This window comes from Aspergillus fijiensis, assembly GCF_003184825.1.
Source record: "Aspergillus fijiensis CBS 313.89 unplaced genomic scaffold BO72scaffold_7, whole genome shotgun sequence".
Taxonomy (NCBI): domain Eukaryota; kingdom Fungi; phylum Ascomycota; class Eurotiomycetes; order Eurotiales; family Aspergillaceae; genus Aspergillus; species Aspergillus fijiensis.
The window spans coordinates 608,079-626,860 of NW_024468983.1; the positions used below are offsets into that span (position 1 = coordinate 608,079).

The 18,782-nt window shown below is 52.1% G+C and overlaps 7 protein-coding genes across 7 annotated transcripts; 5 read left to right on the plus strand and 2 right to left on the minus strand.

Annotated features, from left to right (window-relative positions):
• Window positions 1–224: 224 nt before the first annotated feature.
• BO72DRAFT_444973 (xylulokinase) lies at window positions 225–2,345 on the plus strand. Its single transcript, XM_040943936.1, has 2 exons — window positions 225–950; window positions 1,032–2,345. The coding sequence occupies exons 1-2, from the start codon at window positions 447–449 to the stop codon at window positions 2,247–2,249; spliced, it is 1,722 nt and encodes a 573-aa protein (XP_040804985.1). The 5' UTR covers window positions 225–446; the 3' UTR covers window positions 2,250–2,345.
• A 186-nt stretch (window positions 2,346–2,531) lies between these two features.
• On the plus strand, window positions 2,532–6,524 carry BO72DRAFT_265750 (Ran GTPase-binding protein LOS1). Its single transcript, XM_040940161.1, has 4 exons — window positions 2,532–3,006; window positions 3,231–5,829; window positions 5,878–6,332; window positions 6,388–6,524. Exons 1-4 carry the CDS (start codon window positions 2,995–2,997, stop codon window positions 6,412–6,414), a joined length of 3,093 nt encoding a protein of 1,030 aa, XP_040804986.1. The 5' UTR covers window positions 2,532–2,994; the 3' UTR covers window positions 6,415–6,524.
• Window positions 6,525–7,266: 742 nt separating this feature from the next.
• BO72DRAFT_465881 (transaldolase) lies at window positions 7,267–8,719 on the minus strand (the record flags this gene model as incomplete). Its single annotated transcript, XM_040946740.1, has 8 exons — window positions 7,267–7,341; window positions 7,417–7,512; window positions 7,548–7,710; window positions 7,809–8,040; window positions 8,132–8,240; window positions 8,332–8,436; window positions 8,526–8,569; window positions 8,644–8,719. 8 exons carry the CDS (start codon window positions 8,717–8,719, stop codon window positions 7,267–7,269), a joined length of 900 nt encoding a protein of 299 aa, XP_040804987.1.
• A 483-nt stretch (window positions 8,720–9,202) lies between these two features.
• Window positions 9,203–9,872, plus strand: BO72DRAFT_475053 (UBC-like protein; the record flags this gene model as incomplete). The annotated part of the gene is made up of 2 exons (XM_040947309.1): window positions 9,203–9,617; window positions 9,666–9,872. Exons 1-2 carry the CDS (start codon window positions 9,297–9,299, stop codon window positions 9,870–9,872), a joined length of 528 nt encoding a protein of 175 aa, XP_040804988.1. The 5' UTR covers window positions 9,203–9,296.
• Window positions 9,873–10,133: 261 nt separating this feature from the next.
• Window positions 10,134–10,979, minus strand: BO72DRAFT_444978 (uncharacterized protein). Its single transcript, XM_040943937.1, has one exon. The coding sequence runs from the start codon at window positions 10,812–10,814 to the stop codon at window positions 10,491–10,493; it is 324 nt and encodes a 107-aa protein (XP_040804989.1). The 5' UTR covers window positions 10,815–10,979; the 3' UTR covers window positions 10,134–10,490.
• Window positions 10,980–12,467: 1,488 nt separating this feature from the next.
• Window positions 12,468–13,425, plus strand: BO72DRAFT_444979 (succinate dehydrogenase cytochrome b560 subunit). The gene is made up of 3 exons (XM_040943938.1): window positions 12,468–12,624; window positions 12,684–12,774; window positions 12,942–13,425. Exons 1-3 carry the CDS (start codon window positions 12,585–12,587, stop codon window positions 13,375–13,377), a joined length of 567 nt encoding a protein of 188 aa, XP_040804990.1. The 5' UTR covers window positions 12,468–12,584; the 3' UTR covers window positions 13,378–13,425.
• Window positions 13,426–17,064: 3,639 nt separating this feature from the next.
• BO72DRAFT_444981 (mitochondrial 54S ribosomal protein mL57) lies at window positions 17,065–18,495 on the plus strand. The gene is made up of 3 exons (XM_040943939.1): window positions 17,065–17,618; window positions 17,732–17,958; window positions 18,108–18,495. Exons 1-3 carry the CDS (start codon window positions 17,231–17,233, stop codon window positions 18,261–18,263), a joined length of 771 nt encoding a protein of 256 aa, XP_040804991.1. The 5' UTR covers window positions 17,065–17,230; the 3' UTR covers window positions 18,264–18,495.
• Window positions 18,496–18,782: the final 287 nt, after the last annotated feature.

Here is an 18,782-nt window from a genome sequence, read left to right on the forward strand (position 1 = left end):
CGGTAAAATACACGAAGCTTCGGCAGAATCTTGTTGTGGTTATGGAGACTATGGTGATATAGATAAGGGAGAAGAAGTCTTGCCAGATGGCGACGTTGGGTCAGCTCTTCTGAATTTCTCCCCCGCTGCGCTGCACACCATAAACAAGTAGCCGGAAGTGGAAAAGGTTAGTAGCTCCGTCGATCTTAAGTTAGCATCGAATGCCCATTGCATCAGCGGTGTCTGTCGGGTTGTCCTTTGCCACACACTCTAACTTACAGTCTCTTACATTACCCCTCTATCAGTTGGTTTCTCCAATTGCTTACACTCGACCGTTCTCTTCTTTCTCATCTACTACGAAGTTTTTTTTGAGGCATATATATCATTGAGTACCTCTTTATCTCACACCTGACACCCCATCCAACGACACCTACGTCATTACCCCGGACCGCAGCATTCCAAGTGCCATGGCCCAACCCGACAGCCCCCTCTACATCGGCTTCGACCTTTCCACCCAACAACTGAAAGGTCTGGTCGTCAACTCCGATCTCAAGGTCGTCTACGTGTCGAAATTCGACTTCGATGCCGATTCGCGCGGCTTCCCTATCAAGAAGGGCGTCCTCACCAACGAGGCCGAGCATGAGGTCTTTGCACCCGTCGCGCTCTGGCTGCAGGCTCTCGACGGCGTGTTGAATGGACTACGCCAGCAAGGACTGGATTTCCGCCGCGTCAAAGGCATCAGTGGAGCTGGTCAGCAGCATGGAAGCGTCTACTGGGGCGAGGACGCGGAGAAGCTGTTGAAGAGTCTGGATGCGAAGAAGACGCTGGAGGAGCAGCTGGAGGGAGCGTTCTCGCATCCTTTCAGCCCCAACTGGCAGGACTCGAGTACCCAGAAGGAATGCGATGAGTTCGATGCATACCTGGGTGGGCAGGAGGAGCTTGCCGCTGCTACGGGGAGCAAGGCACATCATGTAAGAAGCTTTCCTCCCCTGGGTTTTGTCTGGCCCGTTCTGTGCGGAGGAGTGTCTGACAGCTGTGGTTTGCGTTTGTAGCGATTCACTGGACCTCAGATTCTGCGATTTCAGCGCAAGTATCCCGAGGTGTACAAGAAAACATTGCGGATTTCGCTGGTCTCCTCGTTCCTGGCGTCCCTGTTTTTGGGCCACATCGCGCCGTTCGATATCTCTGATGTCTGTGGTATGAACCTGTGGAATATCAAGAAGGGGGCCTACGACGAGAAACTCCTGCAGCTGTGTGCAGGGCCTTCCGGCGTGGAGGACTTGAGGCGCAAGTTGGGCGATGTTCCCGAAGATGGAGGTATCCATCTGGGTACCATCGACCGATACTATGTCGAGCGCTACGGGTTTAGTCCGGACTGCAACATCATCCCCGCCACGGGCGACAACCCGGCGACGATCCTTGCGCTTCCCTTGCGGCCATCCGATGCAATGGTTTCGCTTGGCACCTCCACTACTTTCCTTATGTCCACACCTAATTACAAGCCCGATCCTGCTACGCACTTCTTCAACCACCCCACCACTCCCGGTCTGTACATGTTCATGCTGTGCTACAAGAACGGAGGACTCGCACGTGAGCAGGTCCGCGATGCGATCAATGAGAAACTTGGGGAGACCACTGCTCTGACGTGGGCGAACTTCGATAAGATCACGCTCGAAACTCCGCCCATGGGCCAGAAATCCGACTCGGACCCCATGAAACTGGGCCTCTTCTTTCCTCGCCCGGAGATCGTGCCAAATCTCCGTGCGGGTCAATGGCGATTCGACTATGACCCTAAGAGTGGCCGTCTGCACCAGACGGAGAAGGGCTGGAACAAGCCCCTGGACGAGGCTCGCGCAATTGTCGAGAGCCAGATGCTCTCCCTGCGCCTGCGGTCGCGCGGACTGACTCAGGGTCCCGGCGGAGGACTCCCTGCTCAGCCGCGCCGAGTGTATCTGGTCGGTGGTGGATCGAAGAACAAGGCCATTGCTCAGGTAGCTGGCGAGATTCTTGGCGGTAGTGACGGTGTGTACAAGCTGGAGATCGGTGATAATGCATGTGCGCTGGGAGCTGCGTACAAGGCGGTGTGGGCCATGGAGAGAACGACTGGACAGACCTTTGAGGATCTCATTGGGCAGCGGTGGAAGGAGGAGGATTTCATCGAGAAGATTGCGGACGGATATCAGCCGGGCGTGTATGAGCGATACGGCCAGGCTGTGGAGGGGTTCGAGAAGATGGAATTGGAGGTCTTGCGGCAAGAAGGGAAGCACTGAAATAATCCAATGGTGTCATGGTGAAGTGGAGTATGAGATATGATTTGCCAAAGCTAAAGAATAGAGATGCAATTACAGCTCAGAGCATGCATCAGCATGGATACCTTATCGTAGACTTCTTGACTTGTCAGCTTGTCAGCTTGTCAGCTGCGATCAGCTGCAAAAACGATGTCATTTACTGCCTGGGAAATCAGGCCGAAATCGCACGCCGCCCCTTGCCATTTTTGGGCAACGGACCAGCATTCCTTGGGCCACACAAACTCAGGTTCAATTTTTTGACCCTTCAGGTTCCTTTCATGTGCGAGGAAGTGACTGGCCGATAAGCGTTTCTTTGAGCATACAACTTTCGCGACCTTGAACTCTTGACACTCTCCAAAGACTTCAGCTTCTTCATTGTTTCTGCGCTGTCACTTTTCTCCCCTCGTGACTCTGCCCCGTTAGAGCAGGTTTATTACCCGAGTGACTGGGTCCAAATACCCTTTGACTACTGACTACCTAGTTGTACTTGCACTGGGCCCAACCCAACACCCCCCCAGTCTGCTAAACTAAACACGCACTAGTCGGGCATGGCTTGATAGTGTCTCCGGGCTATGACTACTCGCCGCCGCATCATTCTGTCCTAAACCACCACCTTCATTGAATCTCTGTGAACTCCATCCCCCTCCCCTCCTTTCTCTCCCCTCCCCCCCTCTCCCCTCCATTGCTTTCGAGTCGTCGACTCCGAAGGCAGCCAGGCTGGTCGAAGATGGAAGAACAGGTAAGCGATATTCTTTTCGATCATCGTTATTTGTCTTCCCACGTTGCGTTTCACTTGGTCTTTTTTTGCATCTTACCCGTTTTTCTTTTTTCTCGAATCCCCACCCCACCATTCCTTCCTCCCCCTCCCCCCCTCCATGCTTACCCGTCCAGTCAAATTACTCTTCCAGATTCTCGGAATTGATTTCAGGACCCTTGTTCATTGTCATGTTGACTTTCCATTAGGTAGCGAATGCCATTGAAATCGCCTGGAATCCGTCCTCCGACCAAGCCCTCAAGAACCAAGCCTACGACTACCTGAACCAGCTTCGCGCCGACCCCTCCGGATGGCAGGTCTGCCTTGCTCTCTTCACCAAAACCCCACAATACTCCGAGATTATACGCCATGTGTCGTTGGAAGTGGTCAACAGTGCGGCTCAGGCCGGCCTCCTTGACCTCCAGGCCCTAGGATATGTTCGGGATGGCTTGATGGCCTACCTTCGACAGGTCTACGGTCAGGAAACCGCCTCCCCAGATCCGCCCAACATTCAGAATAAGATCGCTCAGACCATTACCTTCCTTTTCTCCGCTCTTTACGCGAACGGTTGGGAATCCTGCTTTGACGACCTCCTCAGTCTCACCTTCAAGAGCCCCGCGAGCACGAGTCGCGACAATCCGCTCGGTATCATCTTCTACCTCCGTGTCGTCAATTCGATTCATGAGGAGATCGGCGATGTTCTGGTGTCCCGGTCCCGTACAGAGCAGGACAAGGCCAACCTCCTCAAGGACTTGATCCGGGAACGCGATATGCAGAAGATCGCCAGCTCCTGGCAAGAGATTTTGTCTGAATGGCGGGACGGCAACGATGTGATTGTGGAGATGTCGCTCAAGGCGGTTGGCAGCTGGGTGAGCTGGATTGATATCGGCCTTGTGGTGAACCAGACCATGATGGACCTGCTGTTCCAGCAGCTCAGCCGTGCGCAGAAGGCGGAACTCAGATCCGGTGAAGAGAAGGTGCGCGATGCGGCGGTTGATGTCTTCACGGAAATCATCGGCAAGAAGATGAAGCCCGAGGACAAGATTGACATGATTATTTTCCTGAATCTCGACACTATTGTTACCCAACTCTCCAATAGCCCCCCTCTCAACGAGAATAGGTTCACCTTCAAGTACGATACTGATCTGGCGGAAACGGTGGCCAAGTTAGTCAATATTACAGTCATTGATATTGTACGGGCTCTGGAGCAGGATACCATCATGGCTGACTGCAAAGAGAAAGCCACTGGTCTGCTGCAGGCCTTCCTTCCGCATATCCTGAGATACTTCTCCGACGAATATGATGAGGTCTGCTCGACTGTGATTCCCTGCGTCAGCGACCTACTGGCCTATCTGAGGAAGATGGCTAAGGTCAACCCAGCCCTGGCTGCGCAGCACTCCTCCGTCCTGCTCCCAATCTTGAAAGCCATCATTGCCAAGATGCGCTACGACGAGACATCGTCTTGGGGAGACGAGGATGATCAGACGGATGAGGCGGAGTTCCAGGAGCTTCGCAAGCGGTTAGGTGTTCTACAGCAGATTATCGCCAACGTGAACGAACCACTATACATCGACGCGGTTTCGGAAGTAGTAGGGACGACCTTCGAGAATCTGCGGCAGTCGGGTGCTCAACTTGATTGGCGCGACTTGGATATGGCTCTCCACGAGATGTTCCTGTTTGGAGATATCGCCGTCAAAGCAGGTAGCCTCTACACCAAGGGGTCTCCCAACAACCCTGCTGCAGAGCGACTTATTGAGATGATGCTGAAGATGGTGGAGTCTGATATTCGCTCTTTCACACACCCTGCTACGCAGCTACAGTATATGGAGATATGCGTCCGCTACAGCTCGTTCTTCCAGCACCATACTCATCTAATTCCGAGCGTCTTGGAAAGCTTCCTCCAATTAATCCACCATCCGATCAAGAAGGTGAAGACACGCTCATGGTACCTGTTCCAGCGCATCGTCAAGCAGTTGCGAACCAATGTTGGCAACGTTGCTCAGACCGTGATTGGGGCCTTGACCGACCTCCTGGTCATCCATGCAGAGGTGCCTTCAGAAGGATCGGACGGGGACGAAATGTCTTCGGAAGACCACGAAGGATCGGCAGACGCTGTGTTCAACAGTCAGCTGTATCTTTTCGAGGCTGTCGGCATCATCTGCTCTACCCCCACAGTACCCGCTGACAAGCAAGTTCTTTACGCGCAGTCCGTGTTGAACCCCATCTTCATGGACATGGAGAAGAACTTGGCGCCCGCCAAAGCCAACGACGAGAGAGCCGTTTTGCAGATTCACCATGATATCATGGCTCTGGGCACGTTGGCCCGCGGCTTCTCCGACTGGATGCCTGGAACCAGCTCTCCTGCTGCGCTCCCTGCGCCGGAAGTTTCCGAGGCATTCATGCAGGTGTCGGAAGCCACTCTCGTGGCTTTGGAGTCGCTCAAGGCTTCGTTCAATGTGCGCACGGCGGCACGATTCGCCTTCTCCCGACTTATCGGCGTTCTGGGGGCGCGCATTCTCCCCCAGCTTCCCCGCTGGATCGATGGCCTTCTCACGCAGACATCATCGCGCGACGAGATGGCCCTGTTCCTTCGGCTGTTAGACCAGGTCATCTTCGGCTTCAAGACCGAGATCACCGGTATCCTAGACACTCTTCTGACACCTTTCTTGCAAAGGGTCTTCTCCGGTATCGCGGACCCGACTACTGGCACCGATGATGAGATCCAGTTGGCGGAATTGAAACGCGAATATCTTAACTTTCTCTTGGCTGTTCTGAACAACGACCTCGGAGCTGTCATTATCAGTGAAAGTAAGTTGTATCTTGTGGCTGTCAGCATGATCTAGACTAACGATTTAGGGAACCAACCTATGTTTGATACTGTGATTACGACAATCGAGCATTTCGCCAAGGACATTGAGGATTTCACCACCGCCAAGATGGCCTTTTCAGTGCTGTCAAAGATGGGCAGCTCGTGGGGTGGTCCGGACATTGCGCCGGAGGGTCTGAACGGCGCGGCAGGACAGCAGGTAGCTCTGCCCGGCTTCGGCCAGTTCATGATCAGCCGGCTGTCGCCGCTGTGCTGGGCACTGCCCGCGACACCATCGTTCAACTCGAAGGATGCACAGGCCAAGCAGGTCCTTGCGGAAGCCGGTGCGCTTCAGCGGACAATCTACGCCAAGACTGGCATGGAATATCTGGAGTATCTCCGGAATCAGGAATTGCCAGGCATGGGCATGGGGGCAGATCTCGTGGAAGAGTTCGTGGGGGCATTGAGCCGGCTGGACTTGAAGGGATTCCGGCAGTTCTTCCCGGTTCGTATTTCTTCTTCCACTCCTGGCTTGAGGCAACGGCTAACATCCCCTGCAGTCTTTTATCCAGCGATTGAGCGCATGATGTGTGGTCCTTCTATATTAAAATATCCCGTCTTCTCATTTTCCTGTTTCTCGGCCCTTTTGACCTCACCCAATCATTCTGTTTCAGTCCTAGATTCCCCCATGGTTTGGTTTGATGACTGATGTGTCTCATGTGATCATTTACACCGAAGCTCTCTTCCCCTCCCATTCCACCTCCTATTATCATATCATATACACACGGTACGCCGTGAATCATGCATTCAAAAATTCTCCATTCGCCGCAAATGAATCTGCAGGCTCAAGTGCAGGCTCAAGAGCAGGCAAGCAAGCAAGCATACACAGCACGAGCACAAGCTGAGGAATGTGCCGTGAGAATAAACAAGCCAGACCAAAGAAGAAGAAAAAAAAGTATATAGTCCAGTTTTCGACTCGGCATAAGCATGAGTGGGCGTTCGAATCATAATCCTATTCCTACTTTGAACCTATTACGCGCGGAACAGGTGGTGGAGTGCATGCAGTATGCGATGGGCTAGAATAGCATCACGACGATTTCAGAATGGAGGGTAATTCTGCTAGTGCTAGTGCTTGGGGCAGGTGCATTGTTCTTTAGCTTGTTGGTTGGGTAGATAGGCAGGTATTCATTATAGATACCATCAGAATTGTTTCTGATTCTGTGTACTGTATCTTCGTTTGGCGCAGGTATGTTCTGACATGATGTAACATGTGTCTCTGCGGGACGCTATACTCTACCAGCTGCCTTTCCCCAATCTTCTCCATCGTAACGCAGAGAAAAGACCCCTAGCCTATTCGGTGGTCTACAATCTTCCCTGGTCGACGAACCTACAGCACAGTAGAGTACAGTACAGCCCCATATGTCCAGACTACATCCTCACTACGCACCCCCCTTCAAGACCAACCCCATCATCTGCACCAAACGATCCTGCATCTCACAGAGGATACTCACGGCCTTTTATCAGTCAAAAAAATGCAGTCAGCAACGTGCTTCCCCTTGCTCAATAGAACACACCACGAAAGCACATACCTGCGCAAGCTTCCCCTCACTCTCCCCCCGCCCCTCCCGACTAAACGCAAGCCGATACCCCGCCTCATCGTCCCGGAACGACCCCGGTGCGTGTAGCTGATGGGCGGGGTAGTCTCGAAAAGATTCGGGACCATAGCAGCAGCCGAAGCCGGCAGCGCGGCCAGTTGCTGCAACAGCCCCGGCGCGATGGCCATGTGGTGCACGCCGGCGAGCGCGAGGATCTCGTCTGTGGAGGTCAAGCTGGCGGGGAGGACTTGCGTGCGGCTGTTGATGGCGTGGTAGTAGGTTTGGATCCTGGGGGGGCGGGGGAGGGGGATCTATTTCATTTCTTTTTAGTTTTGGGGGGGTGGGTTTTTGGGGGGGATTGAGGTTATTGGGGGAAAGGTGCTCACCCCGGTTCAAAGTGCACCTTTAATTGATTCACGTAGGGCGCGACGTAGGTGCATCCGACCTCGGCGGCGAGCGCGGCTTGGGTTAGCGTGAAGAGGGTGGTGGCGAGGGTGCGCACGCCGGAGGCTTCGAGGAGCGAGCAGGCGAGTAGGCCCTCCCAGGTGCTGGGGATTTTGATGCAGATGCGCGATTGCGGGAGGGTTGGGGCGAGGTGCTGGGTGAGGTGGATGATTCCTTTGCTTGTGGTCAGTTTAGGGGGGGTTGAGGGGGTTGGGTGGGGTTTCTGGGGGTGGGGGGAGAAGGTGGATGAGGTGTATATACGCACTCCACGCATTTGTGAAGGTCTTTGTGGTCGAGTAGGAGTAGTACGGGTTGGTTTGGATGTGGATGTAGCCTGTGATGTGGGGGGCGATCTTGAGGGCGAGTTTGATCGTCTATCCAGGAAGAATTAATGGCCGTGGCCGGGTTAGTTACGCCCATCCTAAGCAGTGTGCTGGAGGTGTTTTGAAAGGGCTGATTCGTTACATACTGCAATCTCGACGGCCAATTCCTCGACGCTGGGCCGGGGAATTTGGGAGATAGCTCAATTGCTTCTTTGACGGATGCGGTGATCAGGTCCTTGTGCGCGGGCTAGGAGAGCTCTCCCAATGCGATTGCCTGGGGTAGTATGAAATGATACTTAGGGATTGTCTCGGCTGCAGCGGACGACTATACAGTACCTGATTGGAAGTGCAATCCTGGAAGGGGCCGAAGGTTTTGGCAACTGATCATGATAGACGACAGTTTGGGTAGCTCCGCATTCGAAGCGATGGGTCTGATAATAAAAGCTGCACAGACCTTGCTCATCCATTGTATCGCAGTCGACAATGGTCCTTTGGCGGAGAGCGTCCAGTGCTGTCTGCGGGGTAGCCATTGTGATGATGGTATGAGAAGGAGTACCAGGTGAGTTGATAATGGCAGCAAGTTAAGGAATGATGGAGTAGAACCGGAGAAGAGGAGGGGAATGTGCTTATAAGAGAGATGCAGCAGAATGGCCTGATCGGCGCATTGTCAAACAAAGAAAGCTCGTTGTTCTGATAAGCACTGCCAACTCTGTACTAGCTTGACAAAGGTACTATACCTACCTTCGTGTTTGTAATCGACACAAGGATATCAGGACACAAGGTCGTAGGATATCACTTCGCCGAATTAAGAAATTCAATATCTGGAACAGAAACAGCTTGTAAATTGCGGAGATAATCATTGTCAGCCACATCGCGCTATTTCATGTTTCCGTGGAACCTCTCAAGGTATATACAGTACAAAGAATGGCATCTGCCTATTTATTCTACTTGCCTGTTGGCTGCCTGTTGGCTTCAAGGCTCTTTGTCAACATGTCGCTTCCAAGTTGCAAGCACGGGAAGCAGACTCTACATACATCCTCACAACAACTTCAAGATCCATTCTAGCCGGCAACCATCGATTACGTACTGGAAAGAAAGTCCCATATTATGGAAGAAGTTCACCGAAAGGACTTTGTCGCCATCGCCAGGGTTCTTGCTCCGCCAGCGTCGTCACCCCCCGATCCGTACCGCCGTGTGCGAGCTGAGCTTCTTGCTACTGTCGAAGACGGACCACATTCACCACAATGCCCCTTCGTGTCATTTGCACCGGCGGCGCAAAATGACCTTCTCAACATGATTGGGACAATCGCTGGCCCGAAGGGCACACCCTATGAGGGGGGCTTGTTCCAGATTTCTCTCTCTATCCCCTTGTCGTATCCGAGCCAGCCCCCCGATTGTCGATTTGCGACCAAGATCTGGCATCCGAATGTCGGCCACGATGGCAGGATCTGCTTGAACATCTTGGATGAGGCTTAGAGCAAGGCTCTTTCTTTCAGAGTGGTTCTGATCTCGGTTGCTGCATTGATTGGAAGCCCTGGACAATTTATGGAAGAGGAGGGCGGGACATCAATGCCATTGCGGCCAAAGGCGGCACAGATGTGGTTGGAGAACTCGGCAGAGTTTGAGAAGACTGCCCAGGAGTGGACTCGCCGATATGCCATGTCTTTCCAGACCGAGGGTTAGTTGGTATTACTGAGAGACAGAAAGCCTGCAAGAGAGATTCGAATTCGAAATACAACCACACAGTAACCATACTCATGTAAGGTAGTATTTCGGTGGACAGAGAAAGATTAGCTAAGTACAGAGCATAAAATAATAGTATATATTTTTATAAATTCATTTCTATTATCCTAAGGTATAGTCAAAATTGGAGTATTGGAAAGGTAAGTTATAGATCACACGATCATAGCTTCGTAACTAGTAAGTATTGTATACAATAACACCCAATATCCTTCTCACAATAAAGACAATCCTTGCTTCCTATGTGTAAAGCGGCCCTTGGGATTGATAGTAGACCCGCCAGTAGGGCGATTTCTACCTTCTGTGCCTATCTGGGAAAACGGAAATAGTCTCATCAAGTATGGTTATCCATTTGCAGAAGGCAAAGTTTCAGGACTTGAGCTAACAAGACTGGGAAATCACTAGCTTTCGATGAATAAAGCGTCACAATACAGCCTCCCACACTATCCCACTCAAATTCGCAAGGACCACTTGTCAACTCGGTACGAGAAGCTCGCACTTGCCCTGTCTTGTTTCGCGTTGCTGTCGGCGTAGATCGATAATTACCAGCCGCTCGCCACGCTAGGAAGTAGCAGAAACATCGTCGTCAACGCCGCTGTCAGAACGGTTGGGCACATCCTCCTCCTGGAAGGAACGTCGTGGCCAAGCTTGGAAAACATCATGGCTATACCCAATTGTCGTCCCTCGCTCGCGGACGTACTGATTCAAAGAGCTCTTGAGAAGATCCGGCTCGATGTCCTGCGGAATTTCGTAGAATATGTCTCGACCAAATTTGCGATCGAACAAGAGATATCGAATAGGGAAAGGGACACATGCTGCATGATCTTTCTGGTATTCAGTCAGAATGATATCGATGTTGGTGCGATTGAGGTTTTTGGACGTCATTGTGTGTGTGCGTGGGTGGATGCCCTTTGAAGGGAGTCGAGGAAGTATCTGCACTTGTAACTGTCTCAGAGTTTAGATACCGGGTGCAGATGATGAGCAGCGTTTTTGGAGCTGAGAAAGTGCTGCCTTGTCTACTTTTTTGGTGGTTTGATAGTTGGGGTATTTTAGGCAATCGTGTTTAAGCAACGTTAACAGACTACTCCGTTATTTGCACCATTTTAGCGACCAGTAGGAAAGTGCCTCTGACTATAGCACATTGGGTCAGTTCCTAGATAACAATGATATGAGCCTGCACGTGTTCCGTAAATCAGTAGAAACACCATATTGACAGTGTTTCTCTGCCTTCTGATACTAATCCAGCTGCTCACCAGACTATTGTACTGCAGTAAGAAATCTACTAGCCGCTATCAAAAAAGAGCTGCTTAAGAGATTGTCAAATTTCTTGCACCCCGGACAAGCGATAACGACGTCTGAAAGGCTAAACTACCTGGTAAAATTTGAAGGCCAGTTTTAGAAGCATCCAGAGTAGTCGGGCGCATCTTCAGGACTAACAGCAGAACAGGCCACTTATACATCTGACTATAGTATACCTACCATTCCCCTCAGACAGTATGCAGTGGTCATTTAGCCTAAATCGGAGCGGGGTGAAAACCATTGCTTGTCGATAATCCGACTCGATTGTTCTTCCATTCGGCCCGATAGTTCTCTCGCCCTCGAAAGGATCATCGGCAAGAGAATAATCACTGGCGAATTGGGATTGGATATGCTGAATCAAATCTGCGGTGGGGTTGTTTTCCCTTATCAATCAGATGCCGCTGTCTCAGCCCTAACAATGCCGACATCTGAGGGTAGTGTCCGGGTTAAGGGTTGCTCGTGCAAACATCGGCAATTGATTGACAGTTGGGATACTGCTCATTTGACTGACTGTTCCCTTTGATGATTGGCCTCTTCCAGGGGCCAGTTGTTGTTGTTCTTGAGCCGCTAGTCGCGTACATCCATGATCATGTTAACAGTAGGTAGACGGACCACCGGCGGGCATCACTGCTGCAGGCCGCAGGAAGATGACTACTGTTCCCAGTGACCTAAACCCTGAATCAAAACTCTAAAATCAGAGCTGCAGGACTTCAATCAGGAGACGATCTCAGCTGCCAATATTGAAAGCCGTTTGACAAGCATCCGATTGTATGCACAGAGACTACAATGGCAACCAAGTACCTTTCAACTACAGACTACAGCATGTAACCCTGATATGAAACCCTTTCATCTCATTGACGAGAGACAAATGGGCGATTAACGACGGGACAAGTCCTTCTCAGGTATCTCATTGACCTCTGCGGAAACGACAGAATGCCGAACCAGTGAGGCCCTGCATACCACGTCAACATCATCCCAGATGGTAGACAACGTGTGCGGAGACCCTTGGGAGAAGGAAAGGAAAGGAAAGAGAAAGGAAGAGAAAACACGCACACAAATGAAGAAAAGAGCTCGGCACAAGCGCGGGCGGTGAGGGAATGGAAGATGAATCTTCCGAATGGTAATGCAGCATTGCTCATTGGCCCAGAATTCCCCTCTGGAGCTGGTCCCGTGACCTGGAGTCGAACCCGAGGTTGTCCGTCCCGTGATTCCGAACCGCTACGAGAGTCGGGAGTTCGAGGCTACTTTCTTTCCTGGTCGACCACGAACCTCGAACGACGACGACATTCCTTTTTCTGTCCACTGTTCAATCCCCAGTCCCTGCGCCACCTGTCAGGTCCTTTCACACGCGTCACAATGCTTTCTCAGAAGGTTGCCCAGCAGTCGCTGCGACGGCGTACGTTCTTACTTCTCGACCCTGCAGCCATGGGGCTCCGCTAACCGATTCGTTTGCAGTCGCCGTCCAGCAGCCCTACGCCCTGCGCTGGTCCTTGATGAACTCCGTCTCGCCTGCCGCCGTTGCTCTCGGAAGAAATGTTCAGATGAGGTGAGTCGCTGCGCCGAAGGATGGATGGATTGTTGCGACGGGCTTCTCCATTGGGTGGATTTCGCGATCTCGAATTCGACCGCAACCGCGTGAGACGAAGGCCATGATAGACTAGACACTTGTGGGGATTTAGCACACAGGATCGCTAACCTATCTCGTCGGATTAGACAAGCTACTACCAGCACGACCACCTCCGACCCCAACAAGCTCCTTGCTGAGCAGCGTCTGCGCCGCCCCGTCGCTCCCCACCTTACCATCTACAAGCCCCAGATCACCTGGATCGGCAGTAGTTTGCACCGTATCACCGGTATCGCCCTGTCCGGCAGCCTCTACCTCTATGCGACTGCCTACCTCGCTTCTCCCATGCTCGGCTGGGACCTCGGCTCTGCCTCCGCCGTTGCCGCCTTCGGTGCCCTCCCTGTCCTCGCCAAGGTCCTCCTCAAGGCTACCATGGCCATGCCTTTCACCTACCACTGCATGAACGGTGTTCGTCACTTGATCTGGGATACCGGTCGCGGTCTCACCAACCCCCAGGTCATCAAGACCGGCTGGACTGTGGTTGGCCTGAGTACGATTAGCGCTCTGATTCTTGCTTTGCTGTGATTTCGCTTGTGCCATACCTTTTGATTCCTGCTCTGTCTAAAATGTTCTTCTTGCAATATATATTCAATAGCCAGTCAATGGATGACTGATTGCTTTTTTTCTTTTGGAAAACCCCGGTCTCCTACGTCTTTGTCATGAAGACATGTTTTACACGGCCTGCAGAAGGAAGCGGCCGTGTACCATTTCGTAGGGCAATCCTCGGACATTGAGCCCCTGTCGTGGATATTGGTATAGGGGGGATTGATTCATACAGCATACGAAGACAGCACGCGAAAACAGCACCACATACTGCGCATATCACTAACATTGTAGCCGGACTAATATCATTCTCTAGAACATTTGCAACAATAACTCCAGAACCCCCATCTTCGGTCCAGTCTATAACGGTTTCCCTATTTCAATTTCACAATCCCTGCTAAACAAATTCTTCACGCCGATGATTTTCTTTTGTCGCCTTTGGTGCTTGAACAGCCGCAATCCTAGCCGCAGTATTGCCATGTGCCACTTCTTCGTCTGTTACATAGTTAGAACCGATACTTCTATGTCTTTGGCTCTCAAGGTGCGCATCTGCATGTCTCTCGCAGCATATGCACGCTCGAGCGGGAAAGAATGTCCTCACCTATACAGGAATTCCTTAATGATCCAACGACTATCAATCATCATGGTCTGATTTCATGCCGGACTTGGCGGAGGGTTGGGAGGGAAAGGCTGAGGTGAAGGCGGATCATGGACCGAACAGTTACTCAGAGGAATCCCCTCCCTGTTGATTTCAACTGGAAGAAGGATCATGCCCGACCAAACTTCGGAACGGAAGTTGTACATTGTCCAGAGTGACATGTTGCGCTGTGAAGAATCGAACCGGATAGGCAGACTGCGGATAGCTCGGGGTATTTTCGTAGCCTGGAGAGGAGGATGTCTTGGGCTTGCTTGATACCACTGACAAACAGAGGGGGGAACAATTGACTGGAGCTGCTTTTGAGATATAAGACGAAGGCAATGCGAGGCACACACACGCACACAAGAGGTCTGATGAGGAGTCACTGCAGAGCGAGCTACAACCTTCCCTTTATATACTGCCAATTCTGAAGTCCAGAGACCGGGTCGAAATGGGCTCTGGGCTGGGTCGTACACCGCTATACTGTTCGACTTCCGTCTCCACGGCAAGAGGCCGCGTGGGGGATATGACATTTCCAATGGCCTTAACGCTGATCACTCCGCCAGCGTTGATAGATCTCGATGAGTCTCCCGCCTTGTCTGCAAGGGACCGACGGGAATGAGTCTCGTCTAAAGATGTCGGACAGTGTGCTTGCAGCCGCGTGTCTTGGTCTTTGACTACAAGACAATACCTCAGACACACTGGAGAAAGAGAACAGAAGAACTATGATGAGCCAAGACATACTAGCAGACTGTCCGATCACCGGCACGCTGTGTGAACTAACAAGCATCGAAACTCCCTCACGTCTTTTGACTATCGCAAGTCATATTACCTCAGATCTTAGAACCTGAGCCAGAAATTGAGGCTGGTATTTTCTGCCTGCTCTCCATACCTAGGGCCGAGGGTCGATGCGCACACCTTGCGAACAGACCCTGGAACGTAGACGCCAGATGGACGTTTTACGATCTTCCACCCTCTAAGGCGATTCCGGCAGCTTGGCCCGAATTGTGGCTTCAGGATTCCCGGGGAATTGGGGGCGAGGGTGCGTTTGCCTTTGCATAGACGGGGCCCCAGAAAGTTTGCTTCGATACAGGGATTCTGGAGAGCTTCCATCTTTGCAAACAACCGGCCTCTGCAATACTGCGCCCATCGACCATCAAGCTTACAGTAAAAGTCAACTTTGAAGCATCTGGCAAGCCCGTTACTGGTGACTCGCTCTATTACGTGTACACTGTTCCCCATTTGCCTACTCGTCTTCCTCCAGATTGCCATTTTCGCATCACCGAGGCAGGTCTTCGTCGGATCTTTCCAGTCAGCCTGGATTTCTAGAAGCGGTCTGCAAACGGCATGATAGCAGTTTCGGGTATATGGATATTCCTGTAAGACGAAGGCCTCTTGGATGCCATGTCTATCACGCGGAAGCACGTGGACAGATTTCTGAGCTCGAATCCAAAGCACCCAGAATCGAAACGATTCTGACCCCAAGTCTCAGCAAATTGCCTGACCAAGCTCTTCCTTCTAAACGGCTAATGCATGAGACCGCCTCCAGTGATGTCTCAAGTCTTCCTCCCGACGGCTTCTGACGGGGTAGCTGCTCAGAGTCGGGTAGAAGGCGTTCAACGGCCGCTGGGCATCGTCCTCCTCCCTAATCAAAGGATCTTGTGGTAACTGGCTTGCTCTTGACTTCCTACTACTCACTTTACGGGGAAGTGCATTTGGAACTATGTTCCCCGCAGAGCGGTGTCGTCCGGAGAACGGGGTCCAATACAAAGAATTGACACCTTGAGGGGTTCTCGTTGTTGGCTCAAGAGTTTCGGGGGCTTTGAGAAGGACTCGTCTCCTCTTCGCCTTGCGTTCAATCTATATCACCTGCCAGTGCAACACTGGCCCGTTGGAACGAGAATCTCCCGGTCGTTACGTTCCCTGTCAATAGCAGCTTTGAAGTATACTGTCCCGAGGGCGACTGGTATCACCTTGCTCCTCAATCTTGGCAGTGCGATCAAAGCGAAGCTCTTTACCGCTGGTCTGTTTGTGTCGGCCGAGCCTGTCTAAAATGATGGACCACGACTGTCCAGGGCATACGAAATATGCAGAGGCCGTTCCACCGAGCTCTTCCGACTCGTCCACTGGAGGGATGGATTCTAACAGCTCCATTGCACGTTGGATATGCACAAGGAAAAACGGACCGACAGGGGTGACACGGAAACTGCCCCGAGGTTTCCGTCATCCGAAATTTCGGCTCCTGGTTGTTACACATGACAGACAGGGTGGGAAGTGATATGCCGCCCTTCCCCCTCCCCCTGTCAGGCCATATTGCGGTGTAGAAAGAGTCTCCAGGCGGGCAGGCAGGCTCGGGGCTGGGCGGTTTACTTTCTGAGGTTCCCGTCCATCCTGTCAACTGTAGCCTACGAATAGCTCTTCCGTAGATGACTCGTGTTCCGACAGGCTATAATCATCATTACATTTACATTGACGAAGGTCCTATCGATTTGGTGCTTGTCTCTCGCATCTTTCGTCTCGGACTCCGAAGTGATCTAGCAAGTCACTGGAGCTTACGGGTTTTTTGCGCCTAGATCTACCCTAAGATCTCGCCCCATCGTCGAAGAGGGAGAGAAGGGGATTCATGGGGAAGTACGTAACCTTCCGTCGGTTCATAGTACGGCATTCATTGGCATGCAGTGGGCCTTGAATATGAGGAGAGAGAGAGTAGATACTCATGTGTCAACTTTGAGGTTAATGGCAAGATATATAGTGCCAATGCCGGGTTCCGATAACGCCCCGGAGCCATTGATGGAGATGGGTCGCGACATTGGTCCACAGACCCAGCCCATTAGAGCTCGAAAAGTCCTGTATCATTTAGGCCAGCATAACAAATTCTATTGTTATTGCTGTGGCGAGAGGAGTAACTTACTCATGTATGACCTACAAGATGTGTTAAGGTACTATACAGTAACTACAGTGCTGTAGCCGCTCATGCCCCGGCCCGCAAGAACGGGACTGAAGGGGAGCGCCGGAGGAAGTACTAACCCAATCTGGAATAGCGCATCTCCGAATTCTTCCTGGAAGTCCATCATCAATTATAGTTGTTGTTGCCATCGACCGTGCCAAAAAAAAAAAGAGAGACAGCCCCGGACTGGCGAACCCCTCACTCTCACACCCCTTCTCCACCACTCCGAGTCCCGGTCTCTCACAGATTCAATGGCTTCAACACTGTCCACTCGCGCCGTCAGGACACTCTCCGGCCCCGCGTGCCGCACCCTCGCTCGTCCCAGCGCGATCGAATCCGCTCTCCTTCCGCGGCGAGCCTTGTCGACATCCACGGAGGCCGCGCCTGCCAGCCAGCAAGATCGGCCGCGGTGGTCTTACACGCCCGAGCGTGCAAAGGCCCCTTTCAGTCTGCGCATTGATTCCAAACGCCCGGCCTGGAACTCCAACTCCGACCCCAAAGTCCTCGATCGGTTTTACATCGGCCTGCTCGGCCCTGATGGCGACAAGGTACTATCGGACGAGGTCAAATGGCTGGCGGTGACGCACAAGAGTTTTGATCAGGGACGGAGAGGTTACAACGATCGTTTGGCTTTCTTGGGTACGTACGGGGGAAAAAGGGAGGAAGAGGGGGGACGAAGGGCTTCCTTCCCACTTTTACCGATGACATGACGGCGGCGGCGGCTAACCTTCGATTTTTCCTCCTGTCGATAGGCAAACGCATAGTCAAACTACAGGCTTCGCTGGCTTTGGTGCAGGGTCCAGCTGCCAGCGCCCCGACTCCGGACGCCTATGGCCGCATGCCCTTTACCCATCCCGATCTGGAGGGCTTGAGCAACCTCTCTTACAACGTCAAGAACTTCATGACACACAAGGCCAAGATGGCGCAATTGGCAAACAAATACGCACTCCAGAAGGTTTTGAGATGGTCTCCTCGGCAGGTGAGTGACTTGCGTTGGGTTGGAATGAAAACCGATGCTCTTTTTCCCCCTAAGCCCCCCCCCCGGTTTCTTATCATGCTACAATGGAGAGCGCACGTGAGATGGGGAAAACAGGCTGTGGCTAACGTGTGGTCTCTCAACCTCTCTAGCCTCTCAACCTCCAGGCTTCCGGATTGGAACTCGTTCTCGCCCACACGATGTACGCTATTATCGGCGCCATCTCGCTGGAGAAGGGCGGCGACGTCGCCAACAAGGTGGCACGTGAGCGGATACTCAAACCCCTGGGCCTTGGGCTCGAGGCATGAAGACGTCGGGGAGGCAGGACCGAATTTGAATTCTTCGGGGCAATTCTTCGCAGGGAGCATATCTAGGCGTTTATTTTCCTTTTTTGCCCTTTCTCTTTTGTTTTTGTCCTAGGGGATCTTGGTTCCCACTTGTGTACTGGGGGATCATCACTTTTCGTTCGACCGTATATTATGTATTTTTAACCACCACCACTACTACGACCTGTGCTAAATGGAACTGCAAATACCAACCCGCAAGATTTCTTTACTCGCTCCTGGATATTCGAGTACATAGCATGTAGCAGGTTAAGGTGGACAATACATAGATTAAGAGAAAAAGATAGGAATGTACGGTTCCTCTGACACCGCCCGAGTAACAGTAAGCAAAATACTCGGCCAGCTCTTATGGAACCCTCGAAAAATTCGATGCATCGTCTTCGCACCTTGGTATCGCAAGATCAGCCATGGAAAACCGAGACCAACCAACAGAATGTCGAGTTGAACTTGGAAATCGCTTGGATGCAATTTACACTGGCTTGC